The 17197-nt window shown below is 45.7% G+C and overlaps 1 protein-coding gene across 1 annotated transcript in view; it reads right to left on the reverse strand.

Annotated features, from left to right (window-relative positions):
- The window catches only part of CDK19 (cyclin dependent kinase 19), a 213568-nt gene extending 202332 nt beyond the window's left edge, over positions 1-11236 (reverse strand). The window contains exon 1 of the mRNA XM_065400782.1: positions 11029-11236. Coding sequence (XP_065256854.1) covers positions 11029-11156 — 128 coding nt within the window. The 5' untranslated portion in view covers positions 11157-11236. The remainder of the gene's footprint in view (positions 1-11028) is intronic.
- Positions 11237-17197: the final 5961 nt, after the last annotated feature.

Consider the following 17197-nt stretch of genomic DNA (forward strand, 5'->3'; position numbering starts at 1 on the left):
TACCTAAAATTACTATAAATTTTAAAAAATTATTAGATTGCCATTAATAGTACCCTTTTAACCTATCAGAGGTAGGGATACAACCAGAAGTAAATTTGTAAGGATGGCTTAGGGCTTGTCTACACTATAAAATTAGGTTGACTTAATTTAGGTCAACCTAGAGCCACGGCAGTAATTAACTCAGCTATTGGTATCCACACTACCCTCCTTCTGTTTGCTAATTCTTTTGTGAAAACAACTGTCCTGAAGTGGATTCAGCATTCTTTCAGTCAAATACATGACTATTGAAACAATCTTTTTAGGTCAATTACTACTTTGTTTCATCCAAGGTGAAACCTGAGATATTAAAAAATGCAGGTTTTGTTTGAATTCCTGAATGCCAGCAAGCAAGGTCAAGAGATGATACATCTTTGGAAAGTAGAAAGCAAAGTTTACAATTGTTTTTTCTTTATGTGATTCATTTTCCCATTCGGTGTTTGAGTTATAATTGAGGGAGGAAGGGAGTGTGGAAATAGAAGAGAGGTTATGGAAAGACTATTCAGCTCCTGACAACCCCCAGTTCAGTCCTGCTTCTCAAACACCTTTCCTGATATCCAGTTGTCACAGGTTTAAAACTTAACACAGCAAAAATGAACTCATTTTTCCTCCCAAACACTCTTTACTTTCTCCCCTCTCTAACAGCCACTGTCCTCCTTGTGCAATGGGATGACAACTTATCCATTCCTTGTGGGGCCCCTTCTCTCTCTTCAGTAAGTCAATCACTAAATCTTGCCAATTTTTCCCCATTAGATTATGAAAATTGATCCTCTTATGCAATCAGTCCAGTTTTCTCTACTCCCCTGACAAAAACCCTTAACCCATATATAATGATGTGCTATTTGCATAGCATGGGCAACAGAGCCCAGAGCATCTCACATCTTTAAGAAGTCTCAGACATTGAAGAAGGGGGAGGCATGATAGATCCCTGAAAAACTCTGCACATGAGACTCTTAAGGAAATAGCAGCAAGTATCCATCACCATTCACTTTGTCCTGTTGGAAAGTAGAGCTGCATCATCATCTCCAGCTATGTCATGTCATGTCATGTCATTTCATTCACAGTTGTCAATCATGACAACACTAACTACCTAATTCCTATTTCATGATTTTTCAGTATGTTTTGCAACTAGCAAGTTGTACAAATTCATTTTATTTTGATGTGTTGCTTATTATCGGGGTATATGGAGTTTTTTTTCTTTTTAATTACACAAACTATAGTGACAAATTTTCAGGTTCTGCTTCAGGCTAAGAAACCAACAGTAGTGCTCCACACTTACCATGCTAAGTCAACTAATATACTTCATGCAGCAACACAAGAAATTTTACTATGATAAAGTACATGGCATTACACATTCAACACATCAGAAGACAAGCAGCACAAGCCCTTGAGTACGTGGGTGAGTTGTGCAGTCTAAATTCATTCCCAGCTCTTCTGTAACTTGTGGTATGACTTTAGACAAGTCTAGGGTTGCCAGGTGTACATTTTTTTACCAAAATGCCCGCTCGAAAAGGGACCCTGATGGCTCCAGTCAGCACTGCTGACCCGGCCATTAAAAGTCCGGTCAGTGGCACAGCGGGGCTAAGGCAGACTCCCTGCTTGCCCTGGCACCACGGAGCTCCCGGAAGTGACCGGCATGTCCCTGCAGCCCCTAGGTCTACGTGCAATCAGGGAAGTTCCACACACTGCCCCCACCCCGAGCGCCGCCCCCGCAGCTGCCATTGTTTGGAAACCGCAGCCAATGGGAGCTGCAGGTAGGGTGACCAGATGTCCCGATTTTATAGGGACAGTCCCGATATTCGGGGCTTCGTCTTATATAGATGCCTATTACCCCCACCCCGTCCCGATTTTTCACACTTGCTGTCTGGTCACCCTAGCTGCAGGGGCGGCGCCTGCAGCGCACATTGTGAAGAGCCGCCTGGTCGTGCCTCCGCCTAGGGGCCGGACATGCCGGCCGCTTCCGGGAGCAGCGGGGAGGCAGGGCAGGCAGGGAGCACCACCCGGCCAGAGTCCACACCCCAAACCCCCTGCCCCAGGTCGGAACCCCCTCCTGCACCCTAACTCCCTCCCAGACCCTGCACCCCACATGCCCACCCACATCCCAACCCCCTACCCCAGGTCAGAACCCTCTCCCGTACCCAAACGGGCTCCCAGAGCCTGCAACCCAACCTCCTGCCACAGCCCTGACCCCCTCCCAGAGCCCACACCCCAACCCAGAGCTCCCTGCTGCACCCTGAACACCTCATTTCTGGCCCCACCCCAGAACCCACACCCCCAACTGGAGCCCTCACCCCTCCCACATCCCAACCCCCTGCCCCAGCCCAGTAAAAGTGAGTGAGGGTGGGGGAGGGCAAGCAACAGAGGGAGGGAGGCTGGAGTGGAGGGCGGGACCTCAGGGGGGAGGGGAGGGGCAGGGGTGTTCAGTTTTCTGCAATTAGGAAGTTGGCAACCCTAGGCAAGTCACAATGTGGATAAAAATCAATGATTTTTTGAAAAAATAAAAAAAAATATTTTTATTTAAATTGGATTTTTTAATTATTTAAATTACAATACGTTTTTCTTTTTTAAATAAACCTGTTTAAAATGATATCTGAATGTAATACAAAATATGGTAAGGCCTAAACTTCTTACAATGTGTTAAAACATTTAAATAAAAAATATGCTGCTGCATATTTAATTAAATTCTAGTTACTGTCCTAATGCAGCTTGACACAAATCATGAGCAAACAGTTAATTATCTAGTAAATAGAAAATGGTGAATGATATTGCTTAACACTAAAAATGTACAATTAATAAGAATCTGAAAATATTAAGCTACACAATTGCTTAAATAAATGTGTATAGTTAGTATACCCTCCAAATCTAGTGTAAAGGCGCTATTTAGTTGTAAATCAACATATTTTATGGTTATGCCAACCAAAGCACCTTTTTTTAGAAAATACCTGAAGTACAAATAGAAAAGTTAAAATAGAAAATTATTTAAATCAAGGCTTTCCACTTGGTAGTTTAAATCAATCCATTCTGGCAAGTCAATCACCTCTGCACCTATAACATGGGAATAATGTACTTACTCACCTTTATAGAGTGCTTTGAGACCTTTTGTGTAAAAATGCCAAGTAAAGAGTAATTACTATTTGATAAAAACAAAATCACTATTATCTTTGCTAGAAGTTGTTCAAAGGCAGTTAATGAACAACCAAGCAAGCAAAGTACTTCAGAACATGCAACATCATCACAGCTTCAGAGACAGCAAGCCAGTTCAAGACACTGGGTTTGGGTAAAGGTGACCAGAACTGACCATGATTAGAAAGATTACATTTACTTGAAATCCTCAGCATCAGTTTCAGCTTTTGTAGTTGCTACTTCTACTACAAAGCTAAAAACGGCATGGACTGTGTCTATTTGATTTGTGAATCCCATTGCTCCTCCTATTGTCCTGATTGGCCCAAGGATTAACAACAGTATCTTTCTAGGACAAGGGTGGGCAAACTATGGCCCCTGGATCCGGCCCAATAGCCGTTTTAATCTGGCCCTCGAGCTCCTGCTGGGGAGCAGGATTTGGAGCTTGCCCTGCTCCGGCACTCCAGCCAGGGAGCAGGGTCAGGGCCGCTCCACGCAGCTCCCGGAAGCAGCAGCATGTCCCCCCCTCTGGCTCCTACGCATAGGGGCAGCCACGGGGCTCCGCTCCGCATGCTGCCCCCGCCCCAAGTTACGCCCCCGCAGCTCCCATTGGCTGGGAAACATGGCCAATGGGAGCTGCAGGGGCAGCGCCTGTGGATGGGGCAGTGCACAGCATAGCCGCCTGGACGTGCCTCCGCATAGGAGCCAGAGAGGGGACATGCTCTTGCTTCCGGGAGCTGCTTGAGATAAGCACCACTCAGAGCCTGCACCCCTGAGCCACCCCCTGTGCCCCAACTCCCTGCCCCAGCCCTGACCCCGCCCGCCTCCAAACCCCTCGGTCCCAGCCCGGAGCACACTCCTGCACCCCAAGCCCCTCATCCCCAGGCCCACCCCAGAACCTGCACCCCCAGCCGGAGCCCTCACTACCACACCCCAGCCCGGAGCCCCTTCCTGTACCCTGAACTCCTCATTTCTGGCCCCACCCTAGAGCCCGCACCTACAGCCAGAGCCCACACCCCCTCCCGCATCCCAACCTCAATTTCATGAGTATTCATGGCCCGCCATACTATTTCTATACCCAGATGTGGCCCTCGAGCCAAAAAGTTTGCCCACCCCTGTTCTAGGTGATAGGTTTGACCATACAAAGGGAGCTAGATAGACAAACCATATGAAAGGAATAGAAGCACTCTATATTTACCCACACTGACAGAGGCTAGAGACTGATCTTTCCTGAAGTGTAAAAGAAAAGTCTTTTCAGTCATATGATGAAACTAGAGATCCAGATTCTTACTACATCCTGAAAGTTTTCTCCCGTTGTGAGGGAAGCCAGATTTATGAAGCTCACAACAGTTAAGCACACCACTGTTGCTCACAGTCTCATCAAGACATTGCAAGGAATTTAACAAGAAAATGGAAGCAAAAATCAATGCAAGACAAAGTGTACTAGTCACACTTTTGTAGGTGTGATTGGGAAGTATTCTCCAAATATATTCTATTTCTTGTTGGACAAATGTGAACAAGCCATTTTAAACTGGGTCTCTCAACTGCAGCACAAATTAATAAGCATTTGGGAAGAGATGTCTTCATGGAGAAAAGGAATTGTTAAGGGGTCAAAATTAGAAGAAAGTGATGGTGTCACAGCGGAGCTCTAGCCAAACCCCCAATTACTGGATGTTTCCATTAATGTGATTGGAAAATTAAAGTTAATATTGACATTTAAATTGTAATAATCAGATTTCAGATCTATCCACATCTGTATTATCCTTCTGAGCTATCAGTTCACTTTGTGTGTAGACTTTGAAAGAATGTACTGCATCACGTCAGATAAAGATGGTTGCCTTCACAGCCTAAGAGACTTCAGCACCTACATTTGGAAAATTTTGGCTTAACTTTAGGCAAATGCATATTTAGGCAACTAATAAGTGACATGTTTTTTCTAAAGGTGCTGAGGGCCACACAAATCCTACTGAAGTAAATGGGAATTGCTGGTGCTCTACACCTTTAAAAATGAGCCCATTTTCATTAAATACATATTTAGGCACCTATGTTTAATGATTTTAGCCCTATTTTTTTTTCTATTAAAGCTTAACTTCCCCAGAAAATGATTAGGTCACTAGACACATGCCACCACATACTGAAGAAGTCAAATGCAGTCAATGCCCTGTCTAGAATCCTTTCATGTCCCAGTAGATCAAAATCAGAGCAATGCAGCCAGTTTTACAAGCGCTTTATGGAACAGCTTACCAAGTGCCATATAACAATTTACTGTTTCAAAAATTTGGTTTATAAATTTCATGAAACATGAAGTGACAAACCCTGTGTAGAATGTTTGCAGAGCTACGGAGTATTGAACATGTTCAGCCTCTTGAGCAGTGCTGGGCAATCTGTGGCCTATCAGGGTAATCTGCTGGCGGGCCATGAGACAGTGTTTACATTGACCATCTGCAGGCACGGCCGCTCGCTGCTCCCAGTGGCCGCGGTTTGCTGGTCCCGGCCAATGGGAGCTGCGGGAAGCAGTGAATGCTCCAGGGCTGGAACACCCATAGAAAAAATAGTGGGTGCTCAGCACCCACCACCCACCTGCCAATCAGCTGGGGGGGAAGGAAGCAGAGTGGGGCTGGAAGAGGCCGAGCAAGGTTGGGGCCATGGGGGAAGGGGCAGAGTAGGGGCGGGGCCTCAGGCGGAGTACCCACGCGGAAAGGAGAAAGTCGGCACTGTATCCGGCAATAAATCATACCATGCAGGTTGTCCTTATTTCCTTCATCATTTATTTGGAGGGCTGCTGTCAGTCCTCCCCCTTTCCAACCAGGTCCCAGCAGGCATTGCTGGGATGCTGCTACGCTCCGTTTGTCTGAGGCTTAGGGGAGGGGCTGGGGAAAAAGTGAGGATTGTTTCCCCACTGTACCAGTGTGAGTCTATATCCCTATTTTCACCCTTTTAACAAGACTATGATAAATTTTCTACAAAGTATGCCTTGTAAGGTATCATTTGAAAACTCATGATTTGCTATCATTATTGTTTTAGTAAAATGTGTGATAACATTGTATGTACACTTATAAGATACTACTATATAACATTACTGAGACATGTTCCAAGTTTAGAAAAGCAGGAACAAACCAGTTCCTCAAAGACAAAAGGCAAACTGACGCCTCTGCCAGGGATCAACAAAATCAAATGAATTATCTACCTGGTTAAGTGGCCATTCTTTGCCAGGAAAAAGGGTGTGAGCGAGAAATCTACATTTTGGCAAAGAAACAGCTGGATGTTTCTGTCCCCCCAGACCTTCTGTCTCCTGAGCCTCATCTCAAAAAGTATAAATAATGGGGAACTGATGCCCCAAATCATCTCTCCCTTCATCTCTACTCATGGCATCGACAACACTTGAAGGACAAAGGAAACATCACTGGACAGGGGAGGGATCCTGGCAGAAAGGAATTCAGCCAGTAAGACTGCTAGAACATGTACTGAGAGATTTTTGCTTTGAATGCACTTAGCTTGTTAGATTAGGCATTAGTTGAGTTTTACTTTTTATTTCTTTGTAACCAATTCTGACTTTTATGCCTCTTTACTTGTAATCACTTAAAATCTATCTTCTTATATTTAATAAACTTGTTTCATTGTTTTATCTAAACCACTGTGCTTGGACTGAAGTGTTTGGGAAACTCCATTTAAAATGTCGGAGAAATAACAGGATTTATGCATATCATTTTCTATTAAAAAAAAAAAGATAGACTTTATAGGAGCTTGTATTGTCCAGGAGAGGGCTCAGCAGTATACGACACACATTTCTGGGGGAAGTCTGGGTCTGCAAATTTGCAGGTGTTCTTTTGCAGTGTAATTCAAGAGTGGCTGGGTGTAGCACCCTTGCAGTATAGCTGGGAGTAATCTGCATGCTGAAGCAATAGTGAGATCAGGCCAGGAGCGGTCACTGTCCCAGCACCCCAGGTTGGAGAACTGAGGGAACACAGCTGTTCAACAGTCCAGATTGTACCCTGGGGATTCTCACACCCAGATGATAAGAGTCCCAAGCCCCTTTCCCCCAACTTCCTTAAGGGATGCCTCCCACAAAAATCTGTTCCAACTCCTATTTACCCTTGAACCATCTTTCTTCTGTAATGAGTATGGGCACGGGCCACCTGTTGCTGGTCTGAGATAGAAAACGTTCCTTCTGCAGTACATAGGATATAAATCCCACGCCATCCAAGGCACATGTAAGGCTAAGTTTCCACATACCTGGACCTGCCACTTCCCTTTGCACCATCTACTTTGTTCAGTGGAGTTCCCCTGCCCCCTCCTCTCAATTCCTTAAGGAGACCCCTCCTTCTGTAGCCAGACAAGAGGACTCTACATCTAGTTGCAGTGAGTACATTCTCTCTATGAAGATATTTTAGCTAGTTTTGTCCATACATCAGTCACTCCAGCACCTTAGTCATTTTGGTTGCTCTTCAAATTACTTTTGATCATCTGCTGATATCTCTAGTACTGAGGTACCTTAAAACTATACAACACATTCCTGTTGTGAACTCACTGACCAGTACCATACAGAAAGGGTTAACAATCACCTCCATGCTCCATGAAGTGAAGCTTCTGGATATGCAGCCCAGAAGTGATATTGGCATTTCTGACATCAGATTACTGTCCACTATCACCTTTAAGTCCTTTTCATCATCACCTCTTTCCAGTTCCTCTTTCTCATGCCCAGTGTAGTTTTTGGATCATTTCTCACACAGATGTATTAGCTACCATTGTTCCAAGTTCAGTCTCATTTTATTTCCTGCCAACATTTCTAACATTTTAATGGCTTTAGGTACAAGTCCCTTATAATCCTTCCAACACCCCCTTAAAGTACATGAGCAATATCCCCATTTTACAAATGGAAAAACTGAAGGTGTGCAATCAACTTTTAAAGTTTAAGACAGAAAAATTATACTTTGGGGGAGTGGAAAAACCAATTCTTATAAGTAACTCCAAGCATTACTATAACAAAGATTTTTTTAGTTTACGTGATGTGTTTCACAGCACTGAGTATAGTCATTTTAACGATTATTTCTTATTGTTTCCAAAGATCTTTCACGCAGTAACAAGGATGAGAAGAGCCATAAAAAAGGAAAATGTAATTGTAAAATCACCAAAATTATCAGGGGAGCTCAGGGTCACTTGGAGTACCTGGAACTCCTTTAAATTCTCTTTTTGAAGTTAACTAGACTTTATGCTGAAGGCTACAGCAGTCAGCTTTGGAGCTGGAATCAGATTTCCTGACTCCCAGTCCTGTACTTGGACCAGTCCTCTGTCTCTCAACTATTAGTCTAGCCTCAGTATTATACCCTACTAACTTAGACCATGTCTACACTACCACTTATGTTGGCAAAACTTATGCCGCTCCGCTCAGGGGTGTGAACAAAACACAGCTCTATGTCAATAGGAGAGCTTCTCCCACTGACATACCTACCGCTGCTCGCTGGAGGTGGTTTGATTATGTCGACAGAAGACCCCTCTCCTGTCGGCACAAAGCGGTTACACGAGAGATCTTACAGTGGCGCAGCTGCATTAGTGCCACTGTAAGCTCTGTAGTGTAGATGTAGCCTTAATGTGTCTTGCAAATTTAGATTACTCTAATAAGCAATTTACTTGTACCAGGAGATCACAGAGGAATGTGTTTAAACTGAACCCAATACTGACTGCCCTCTGCAGCACTGCACTGGACAGAATTCTAACCACTGTTCACAAGCATTCCTTTGTATAGCAATAATGAAATTTAAATGATAATAAGTTTGTATTTTTAACATCTTGTTGCTTTTCCAAAACTCCACTTCACTATACTGATGGAAGTCTACATAGATTTAGTTTGTGGAAAGTTAAGAACTTACAAGTGTCTTTAAAAACTGAATATGTACAGAGCAGCTCTGTAAATGCACCCTTAAGGACTACATAATAGTTCTGTTAAAAAAAAAACAAAAAACAAAACAAAAAAAACCCACTGAACACTATCCTATGTTCCTATAGGTCTGACTGATTTGAATGAGAGGTGTTTAGAATTATTATATTCTCCAGTAAATATACATGTTGTCTGAAGTACGGATCAACATTTGATTTTTTTAAACCTTAGATATAGTTCAGTTTTAATCATAGAATTGCAATACAATGAAATGAAATGAGACAAGCAAGGAATAGTAACAGCTGGCTAGGGCACTACCATCCCACCTGTGCAGCATCATAGGAAGGAGAGCAGCACATCTGGGCCTAGCTATCAGCTACTATGAAGTTATACACATCTAACAATTACCAGACTTATGAAAAACTACAGTACAGTTCTACACAGTAGAGACTGGAAAAGCAGAAGCAAGCACAGCAGGTCATTCTTTTAGATTTTAAAAATAATTTTGATGAACTCTGGAGGTGCCAATGCTTCAGGTAGCACACAATACCCCTAGAGGATTTTCCATACTTAAAAACCTCACACATTTTGTAGACGTACTGAATTACCTCACTAGGACAACAAGAAAACCTAACTTTTTAGCACCACCTCACTCAATTTTTACTAGACTGTGCTATTAAATGTATCACAAAATGCATAAGGGACACTAACCACCACCAAATTACTGAGCAGCTAACAAATTTCACAGCCTTAATAATTCTGGGGTTGGGGATGAAAACATTTATTCAAAAACAAAATAAGATATTTGAAGCAACACTTGAGAGAGACCTCCACTAAGAACACATTGGGCTAGCATCAATATACTCAGAATACTCTTTAATTTGGTTTTATTTGTGTGGAAGGAGGTTGTTTGTTAGTTTTGTCTATTTTTGCTAAAACACTCAGGGCCTGCTTGCGGCCCTGAACGTAAATGCTTAATTAGCACATTTATGAGCTATATGAAGCCCGGATGTACCAGTCAGTGGAGTTGCACCTGCAGCTCCCCACCACCACCACCACCACACAAAGTCATGTTTTGTAAATACATTTTTTGAAAGCTGGATTTTCTACTTTAGTACAAAGTTTACAAAACTTTTTCAAGAGTTAGGTTCTTTAGCCTATTTTTTCCTTTGCCTCACCATCCCTCATGACTTCAAGTGAAACAGTAAAGTTACTGGGTGGAGCATAGGGAAGAAAATTGCTGGTGCCCATCTTTCGCAGGGAGAAAGGGCCACTGAGACACACACACACACACACACATTTACCACCAAGGCTACCACAAGTCATCCTCAAGCCCTTACCCCAAACCCTGACTCTCCCTCCTACCACCCCCCACACACATGCACAAGGGATGTCCCCAATCTCCCCCCAACACACACACTCCCCACTTTCACCCCAGGGCTGCCCCCCCACAATCAAACCCCACCTTCACCCCAGGACTATCCTCTCCCTTCTTCCCTCCCACTGCCCCCCACCTTCACACCCTGGCTCTCTCCCTCCCACTGCCCCACACACACAACCAACCTCACCTTCATACCCGGCTTGTCGTACCTCCCCTACACACAAACACACACACACGGAGTCATCGCCAGCTCCCCTATCGCACCCGGGCTCACCCCACAACTGCCCCTTCCCCCCAAGCCGCGCTCCCCGGCGTATGTTGGGGGATTTCTGGGCATTCCCACTGGCAGGGGGCGCGGCAGCCAGCGCCGCCCAGCCCCGCTGTCACCGCCAACCCCTGCCCCCAGGGGCCACAGACAACCACAGCCTCCCCCGCGGCGCGAAGCTGCAGGGTCGAGATGGTGCCCCAGGAGCCTGCGGCCGGGCATCAGGGTCGCGGGGGAGCACACGCAGGGACTCACGGCACCGCTGCCACCCCCGGCTCCCCATCGCCCCAGGAGAGCCAGGGGACCGAGCCAGGAGCGCCCGCCCCGTACCAGCGCCGCCTCCCCTCTTACCCGTCCTTGCGCCGCGCTTTGTAGACGTGCCCGTAGGTGCCTCTCCCCACTTTGCAGCCCTCGTACTCGAACAGATCCTCCACCCGCTCGCGCTCGGCCGCCAGCTTGGATTTGAACTCGTAGTCCATGGCTCACCCATGGGGGAGGGGGGCGCGGCGGGATCAGCGCCCCCAGCGCCGGGAACCCCCTCCCTGCACCATTTCCTTGTTTTGGGTTGCGGTGTGGTTTTTTGTGTTTTGTTTTGTTTTTGTTTTTTTTTGGTCCCCTCCGCCGCCACCCGCTTCAACTGGGGCGACTCAGCGTCGCGCGGGGCATTCTGGGACTGGTAGTGCACCTGGCGGCGCGGGTCCAAGGGCCCCCGCCGGCAGGCAGCGGCATGCGAACTCCATTTCCCAGCATGCCCCGTAACACCCAGTCCTTGTCAGCGCCTGCGCTCCCTGGGCTGCTGAGCGTTTCAGCGGGCGCTGGGAAGTTGCTGACTCTTCACTTTGCCCGACTGAGGGGGGAGCAGCGGCTACATGGGGTGGGGGGTCGTAGGGAGACCGTGCGCCATACCTGCGCCGCAGCTGCCGCCTCAGCCCTTCGGCTATGGGGGGGAGGGGAGGGACGCTTGTGTGCCTGGAACGTGCTTATTTCTTGAGCTGCCACTCAAGCGGTGGCCCCGCCCTCCCCCTCACTGTTCTTCCCGATTGGCCAAGGCTAATCCCGCCCATTCGCTCCTGGTCTACGGGCGTAGGCGGGAGTGGCTGTCCTGCTCGTCAGTCAGCGGCCCTGGCACGCTCTGTTGGGGCGGAGCTGTCTGTGGACAGAGCGGTCGGGGGCTGGGGCAGCGTGGAGCGGGAGCTGCTTTCGGTGTTGCACTGCCGCCCACGGCTCGGCGTCGTGCCCCGCAAGGTGGCGTTGCCTGGAGGGGGCCGGTGACGGCTCGGAGCGGCCGGGGAGGGGGTGGAGCTGGGGGTTCCAGCTGTCCCTCCCTCGAGGGGTCAGAGGCGGAGAGCGCTGCCCCTGCCTGGGTACACCCTCCCCCCCCACACGCCCCTTTGCTTCACAGCGAGGGGATCTGTCACCCTCGGCCCCCAATAAGGTGCGGGCCGAAGAGGGTAGCGCTTTGGTTTCCTTCCCTACCAGACCAAGAGGGCAAAAGATCTGAAGGTATCCACTTAAATCGTGCATTGCACTCTGATATTGCGCTAGGGCAGAACCATGGCTTCAGGGTGTGTTGCAAAACCAAAGGCTTGCCCAGAACTCGTTGCACAGAGGTGAACCTATATTGCCGGCGAGCCCATGGCGGTGGGAGTGAGACACCATGCGCACTTCTGACTCACCATCGCCCTGACAACATCCCCAGAAGGCTACTGCACTGTAAATGGAAACATCCAGTCATAAATCAGTCTTAAGCATGATTATCAAGAGAAGGGTTACATCCTTCTGTCCTAGGCTTGGTGTACATTTAAGTTGCGTTGGAATAGCTACTTCAGTTAGGGGTGTGAAAAAAATACACCCCTGATAGCCATAGCTATGCTGACAAAACCCCCAGTGTAGGCACAACTATGTTGACAGAAGATGGTGTCTGTCGAAATAACCAGTGTCATTCAGGGAGGTGGTGTTCCTACAACAAATCTGTTATTATAGGCTGCATCTACACAACAGAGCTACGCTGGCATAGTTATACCTAGGGCCCTACCAAATTCTCAGCCGTGAAAAATCCAGCACAGACCATGAAATCTGGTCTTTTGTGTGCTTTTACCCTATACAATAAAGATTCCACAGGGGAGACAAGTGTTTCTCAAACTGGGAGTCCTGACCCAAAAGCCGGTTGCAGGGGGATTGCAAGGTTATTGTAGGAGGGTCATGGTATTGCCACCCTTACTTCTGAACTGCCTTCAAAGCTGGGTGGCTGGAGAGCGGTGGCTGCTGGCTGGGTACCCAGCTCTGAAGGCAGCAGCACAGAAGTAAGGGTAGCAATACCATACATGCCATCCTTACTTTTGCACTGCTGCTGGCAGTGGCACTGCCTTCTGAGCTGGGTTTCTGGACAGCAGCTGCCGATCTCCGGCCACCAGCTCGGACAGCAATGCCACCGCCAGCAACAGTGCAGAAGTAAGGGTTGCAATACCATGATCCCCCTACAATAAACTTGTGACCCCACTCCCACTACTCCTTTTTGCGTCAGGATCCCTACAATAACAACACCATGAAATTTCAGATTTAAATATCTGAAATAATGAAATTTATTATTTTTTAAATCCTATGACCGTGAAATTGACCAAAATGCACCGTGAATTTGATAGGGCACCAGTTATACCGATACAGGCTCCATAAGGTAGACATATTCTCAATTCCCATTTCTATTTTGAAATTGATATTTACTTTAGATTTATCATTTCAGGCTGAAACTAGGGATGGTTTGAAGTGTTCCGAACTGGGCAAGGTTTACCCTAGGTTTTAGGTTGAATCTGGGTCCAACAGCACCACCACGTCTCAAGCTGTTCTCAGAAGATTAGTGGTATATGGGCACATTTAAACATTTTTTTTAAAAGGAGACCACATTTTGGCTTTATTTTTTATCTGAAAATCAGTGCCATAAGGACTTTGCTCTGTCAACAATGTCAACCTCTATCATCAATTCTCCCATTATGCATGGAAAAAACTCCCCATCAAATCCATAAAGCTACCACCTTATCCTCAACTCACTTCTGCCTTGACACCTACAAAACACTGACAGTTAGGTGATGTTGGCTAGGCACGGCCGGTGGTAAACTCAGACTATTGGCTAATATGCAAAACATGCTTATTTTACTTTTACCTTGTCATCCCAGAAATATCCTTTGTTCAATTAATCTACTTGTTGCTGCTTATTATAAACAAAGACTGAGTTCACTGGGCTGGGACTGTTTTCTTATTACTCATGTAGCAAGATATGGACACGAGTCTTGATGTGGGCTTTTTGGTGCTTTTGTAATGTCAATGAATTCTAAACAATGTGAAAACGTAACTTCATACCCAGGCCAATATCAGTCCTAAATATATTGGGCCTACAAAGGAGTCCTCAAACAGACATCATGAAGACTAAGTGTTGAAGTTCTAGAGAGTAAATTACTTTGAGCTCTCAAATATTTTAAATACTTTATTAATTTTTGAAATGTTGTTCTGCTTATTTTGAAGCTTCTTTCCCTTGTTTGGAGGCCTCCATGACTTAGTATTTGGGGCTGAGGTAAGTAGAATAAATTTGAATTAATTGGAACCTCTAAATCAAATTTTGTATAGTGGTTAGTGTTTGGATTCAAATCCTGCATCTGATTGGTATAGCCAGAAAATCATAAAGGGCTATAAAAGTCATGACAAGAAGCTTGTATCTGAAGTGGCAAAGGGGGACCATAATTATTCTAACGTGATAATTTTTTTTTTAGAAAGGTATGTGAGTCAGCTTTCCTTCTGCCATAGCTCCAATGTGAATCAGAATTATCTGATAGCCTGCCTTCTCACTATGCAAGCTTCTCTAATGGTGGATGCTGTCCTAAGCAGGGATTTATTTGCAGATACTGGTAAATGAAAATTCATAAGGCCTGATCTTGAGCTGTTACATTGCTGTTTTGCCCAATGAGAGGTATCAATCCAATGTTAACCAATATAATTAAATAAAATTACATACTTCAGAAGTGTTAATAAAAATAAAACCATTACAGAGTTATCCTCTGTGGTCAAAATAAATGCTTCAGTATTTCCCATTTCTCACATTTTTCCCCCATCCTAAACTTCTGTCATCTTCCTAACTAAGCAACTCCAACTTCTCCACCATAATTTATCTCCCATCTGAAATCCCAGCTGTCTTTTTTATCATCTTTGTTTCCCTTTCCAAACACTCCCCACCTCCTCCTGCCTCCACTTTTCTCTGACAGTATTTCACCAGTTTCTTCTGAGAAAAATTGACAAGAATGCAACAAGACCTTCACCTTTTTCTCACCTTTCCTTCCCCTCCTACAACTCATTTTTCCCTGTCACTGATACAGAAGTTTGTCTGCTCGTATCCTCTAGCATTTTCATTGACCCCATCCCACCTCCTGATCTATATTGCACCCACTCTCATCTCCTCCTTTATCCTTCTCCTTAACCTCTCGCTCTTCCCCGGTTCTCTCTCCTCATAATACAAGCATGCTTCAGTCTCTCCCATCTTAAATCATCCCACCCTTGACCCACTTTTCTCTCCAACTGACATCCCTCTCCCTTTTATCTGTTGCCTCATTAAATGTACTGTCTATAATAGCTGTCTGGAATTTCTCTCCAAATCCATCCTAGACCCTTTCCAATCTAGCCTCTACCCTTTGCACTCCAATGAAATGCCTCACTAAAGCTTTTAAACTCAGAACCAATACTCCATCTTCACTCACCTCAACCTATCAGCTGTCTTTGACACCACTGATGGTGCTCTTTTGATATCTTATTCTCCCTTGGCTTCCATGACTCAGTCCTCTCCTAGTCCTCCTCCTGCATCTCTAATCACTTCTTCAGCATGTTCTTCAGAGGATCCTCTTGACCCCCAACTCCAACATTCTGTGGGGGGGTGGGAGCAGAAGGCTTCACTCTTCACAAAAGAGAAGGATCCCCTTCTCTTTTCCCTCTATACCTTATGTCTGCATAAACTAATCTGCAAACACAAATTCAACTCATCTCTATGTTGAGAGCGCACAGATCCACTTCTTTTCTATACCTGTCTCTTTCTATCCAAACTGAAGCCTCAGCCTGTCTCTGACATTTCCTTGTGCATATGCAGCCATTAGGTTATACTCAGCATGGCCAAAACAGAACTTCTAATCCTCCAATTCCTCTTTTCTCAGGGAATGTACAACACCTCCATCCTCCCTGTCTCTCAGGCCCAGAACATTCAACTTTGCATTCTTTCTAAATCCTTACATCGTGGTTGTGTCAATCTAGGTCAAATCTTATGCAGAAAAAATTCTAAAATACTGCCTTTCCTATCCACCCACACAACTGAAACTCTCATTATCTCATTATTAAGGACCTCATTATCTCAGGCTATATCTAAGCTACAGCGGCACAGCCATGGGTGGTGCGTGCACCCTCCATTTAGGGAGGCTAGGCCCCTGCCCTGCCACTTCCATCCAAGGCCCCTCCCCACCTTCTGCCCCGCCTCCCTTCTGCCCCTCCCCCCTGCTCTCACCAGTCAGCCTGCTGGTGCAGCCCCGCACCCCAGCTGGCGCCCAGACCAGCCCTGAACCTGGACTGGCCCACTGGCACTAAGAGCAGTCCGGAGGAGCCCCACAGGACTGTGGCAGGGAGTATTAGAGGAGGTTTCAGGAGGCTTAGCCTCCCCCAGCCTCCATTACCTGCCGCCCATGGACAGGTAATGGGCGGCAGGTAATGGAGCCTAGCGCTGTAGCGCTTTTGGTGAAGACGTTCTAAGTCAACAGGAGAGAGCTCTCCCATAGGCTTAATAACTCCTGCCTCCATGAGAGGAGGTAGCTATGTTGGTGGGAGAAGCTCCCCTGATGACATAGCGCTTTCCACACCGGCATTTAGGTTGATATAACTTACGTCACTCATGGGTGTGCATTATTCACACCCTGAGTGACGTAAATTAGACTGAAGTAATTTGCAGTGTAGACATAGCCTTAGTTACCACAATGTCCTTTTCTCTGGCCTTGACAAATGAGGGCTTGCCTTAGCTATATCCATTCCAGATGCTGCTGCAAAGATCATTTCCCTAGCTTGTCACCCCTCTTTGCATCACTAGACTGGTTCCCCATTCCCTATTGCATCAAACAAATTAATCTTCATTTTCAAGGCCCTCCTTGCATCTCAACTTCCTTCCATTCCCTTCAGGGAAAGAATTGATCGTATCTGCCAACCCTATGAAAGGAGGAATGATTTAAAATCTTTAATGTTGGAACAGAAATAAAATCACACCTTTGAAATACAGGTAATTAAATAGATGAGGCTAGAACCAGACAAGACTCAAACTTTTAAAGTGTAAGAGTTTTTAAAAGGTGAATTCAAATGTCTAAGAAAGCCAAGAACCTGTTTAAGACTCCAAATCATTAAGAAGCTAAGTGAAGACCTACTATATTTACTTGCAAATTTTTAAACAAAAATTCAGTTCTTAGCTGCCAAGACCTAAGATCTGGGTGCATTGTTTTCCCTGCAACAAAAT

This window comes from Emys orbicularis, chromosome 3 (assembly GCF_028017835.1).
Source record: "Emys orbicularis isolate rEmyOrb1 chromosome 3, rEmyOrb1.hap1, whole genome shotgun sequence".
Classification (NCBI taxonomy): domain Eukaryota; kingdom Metazoa; phylum Chordata; order Testudines; family Emydidae; genus Emys; species Emys orbicularis.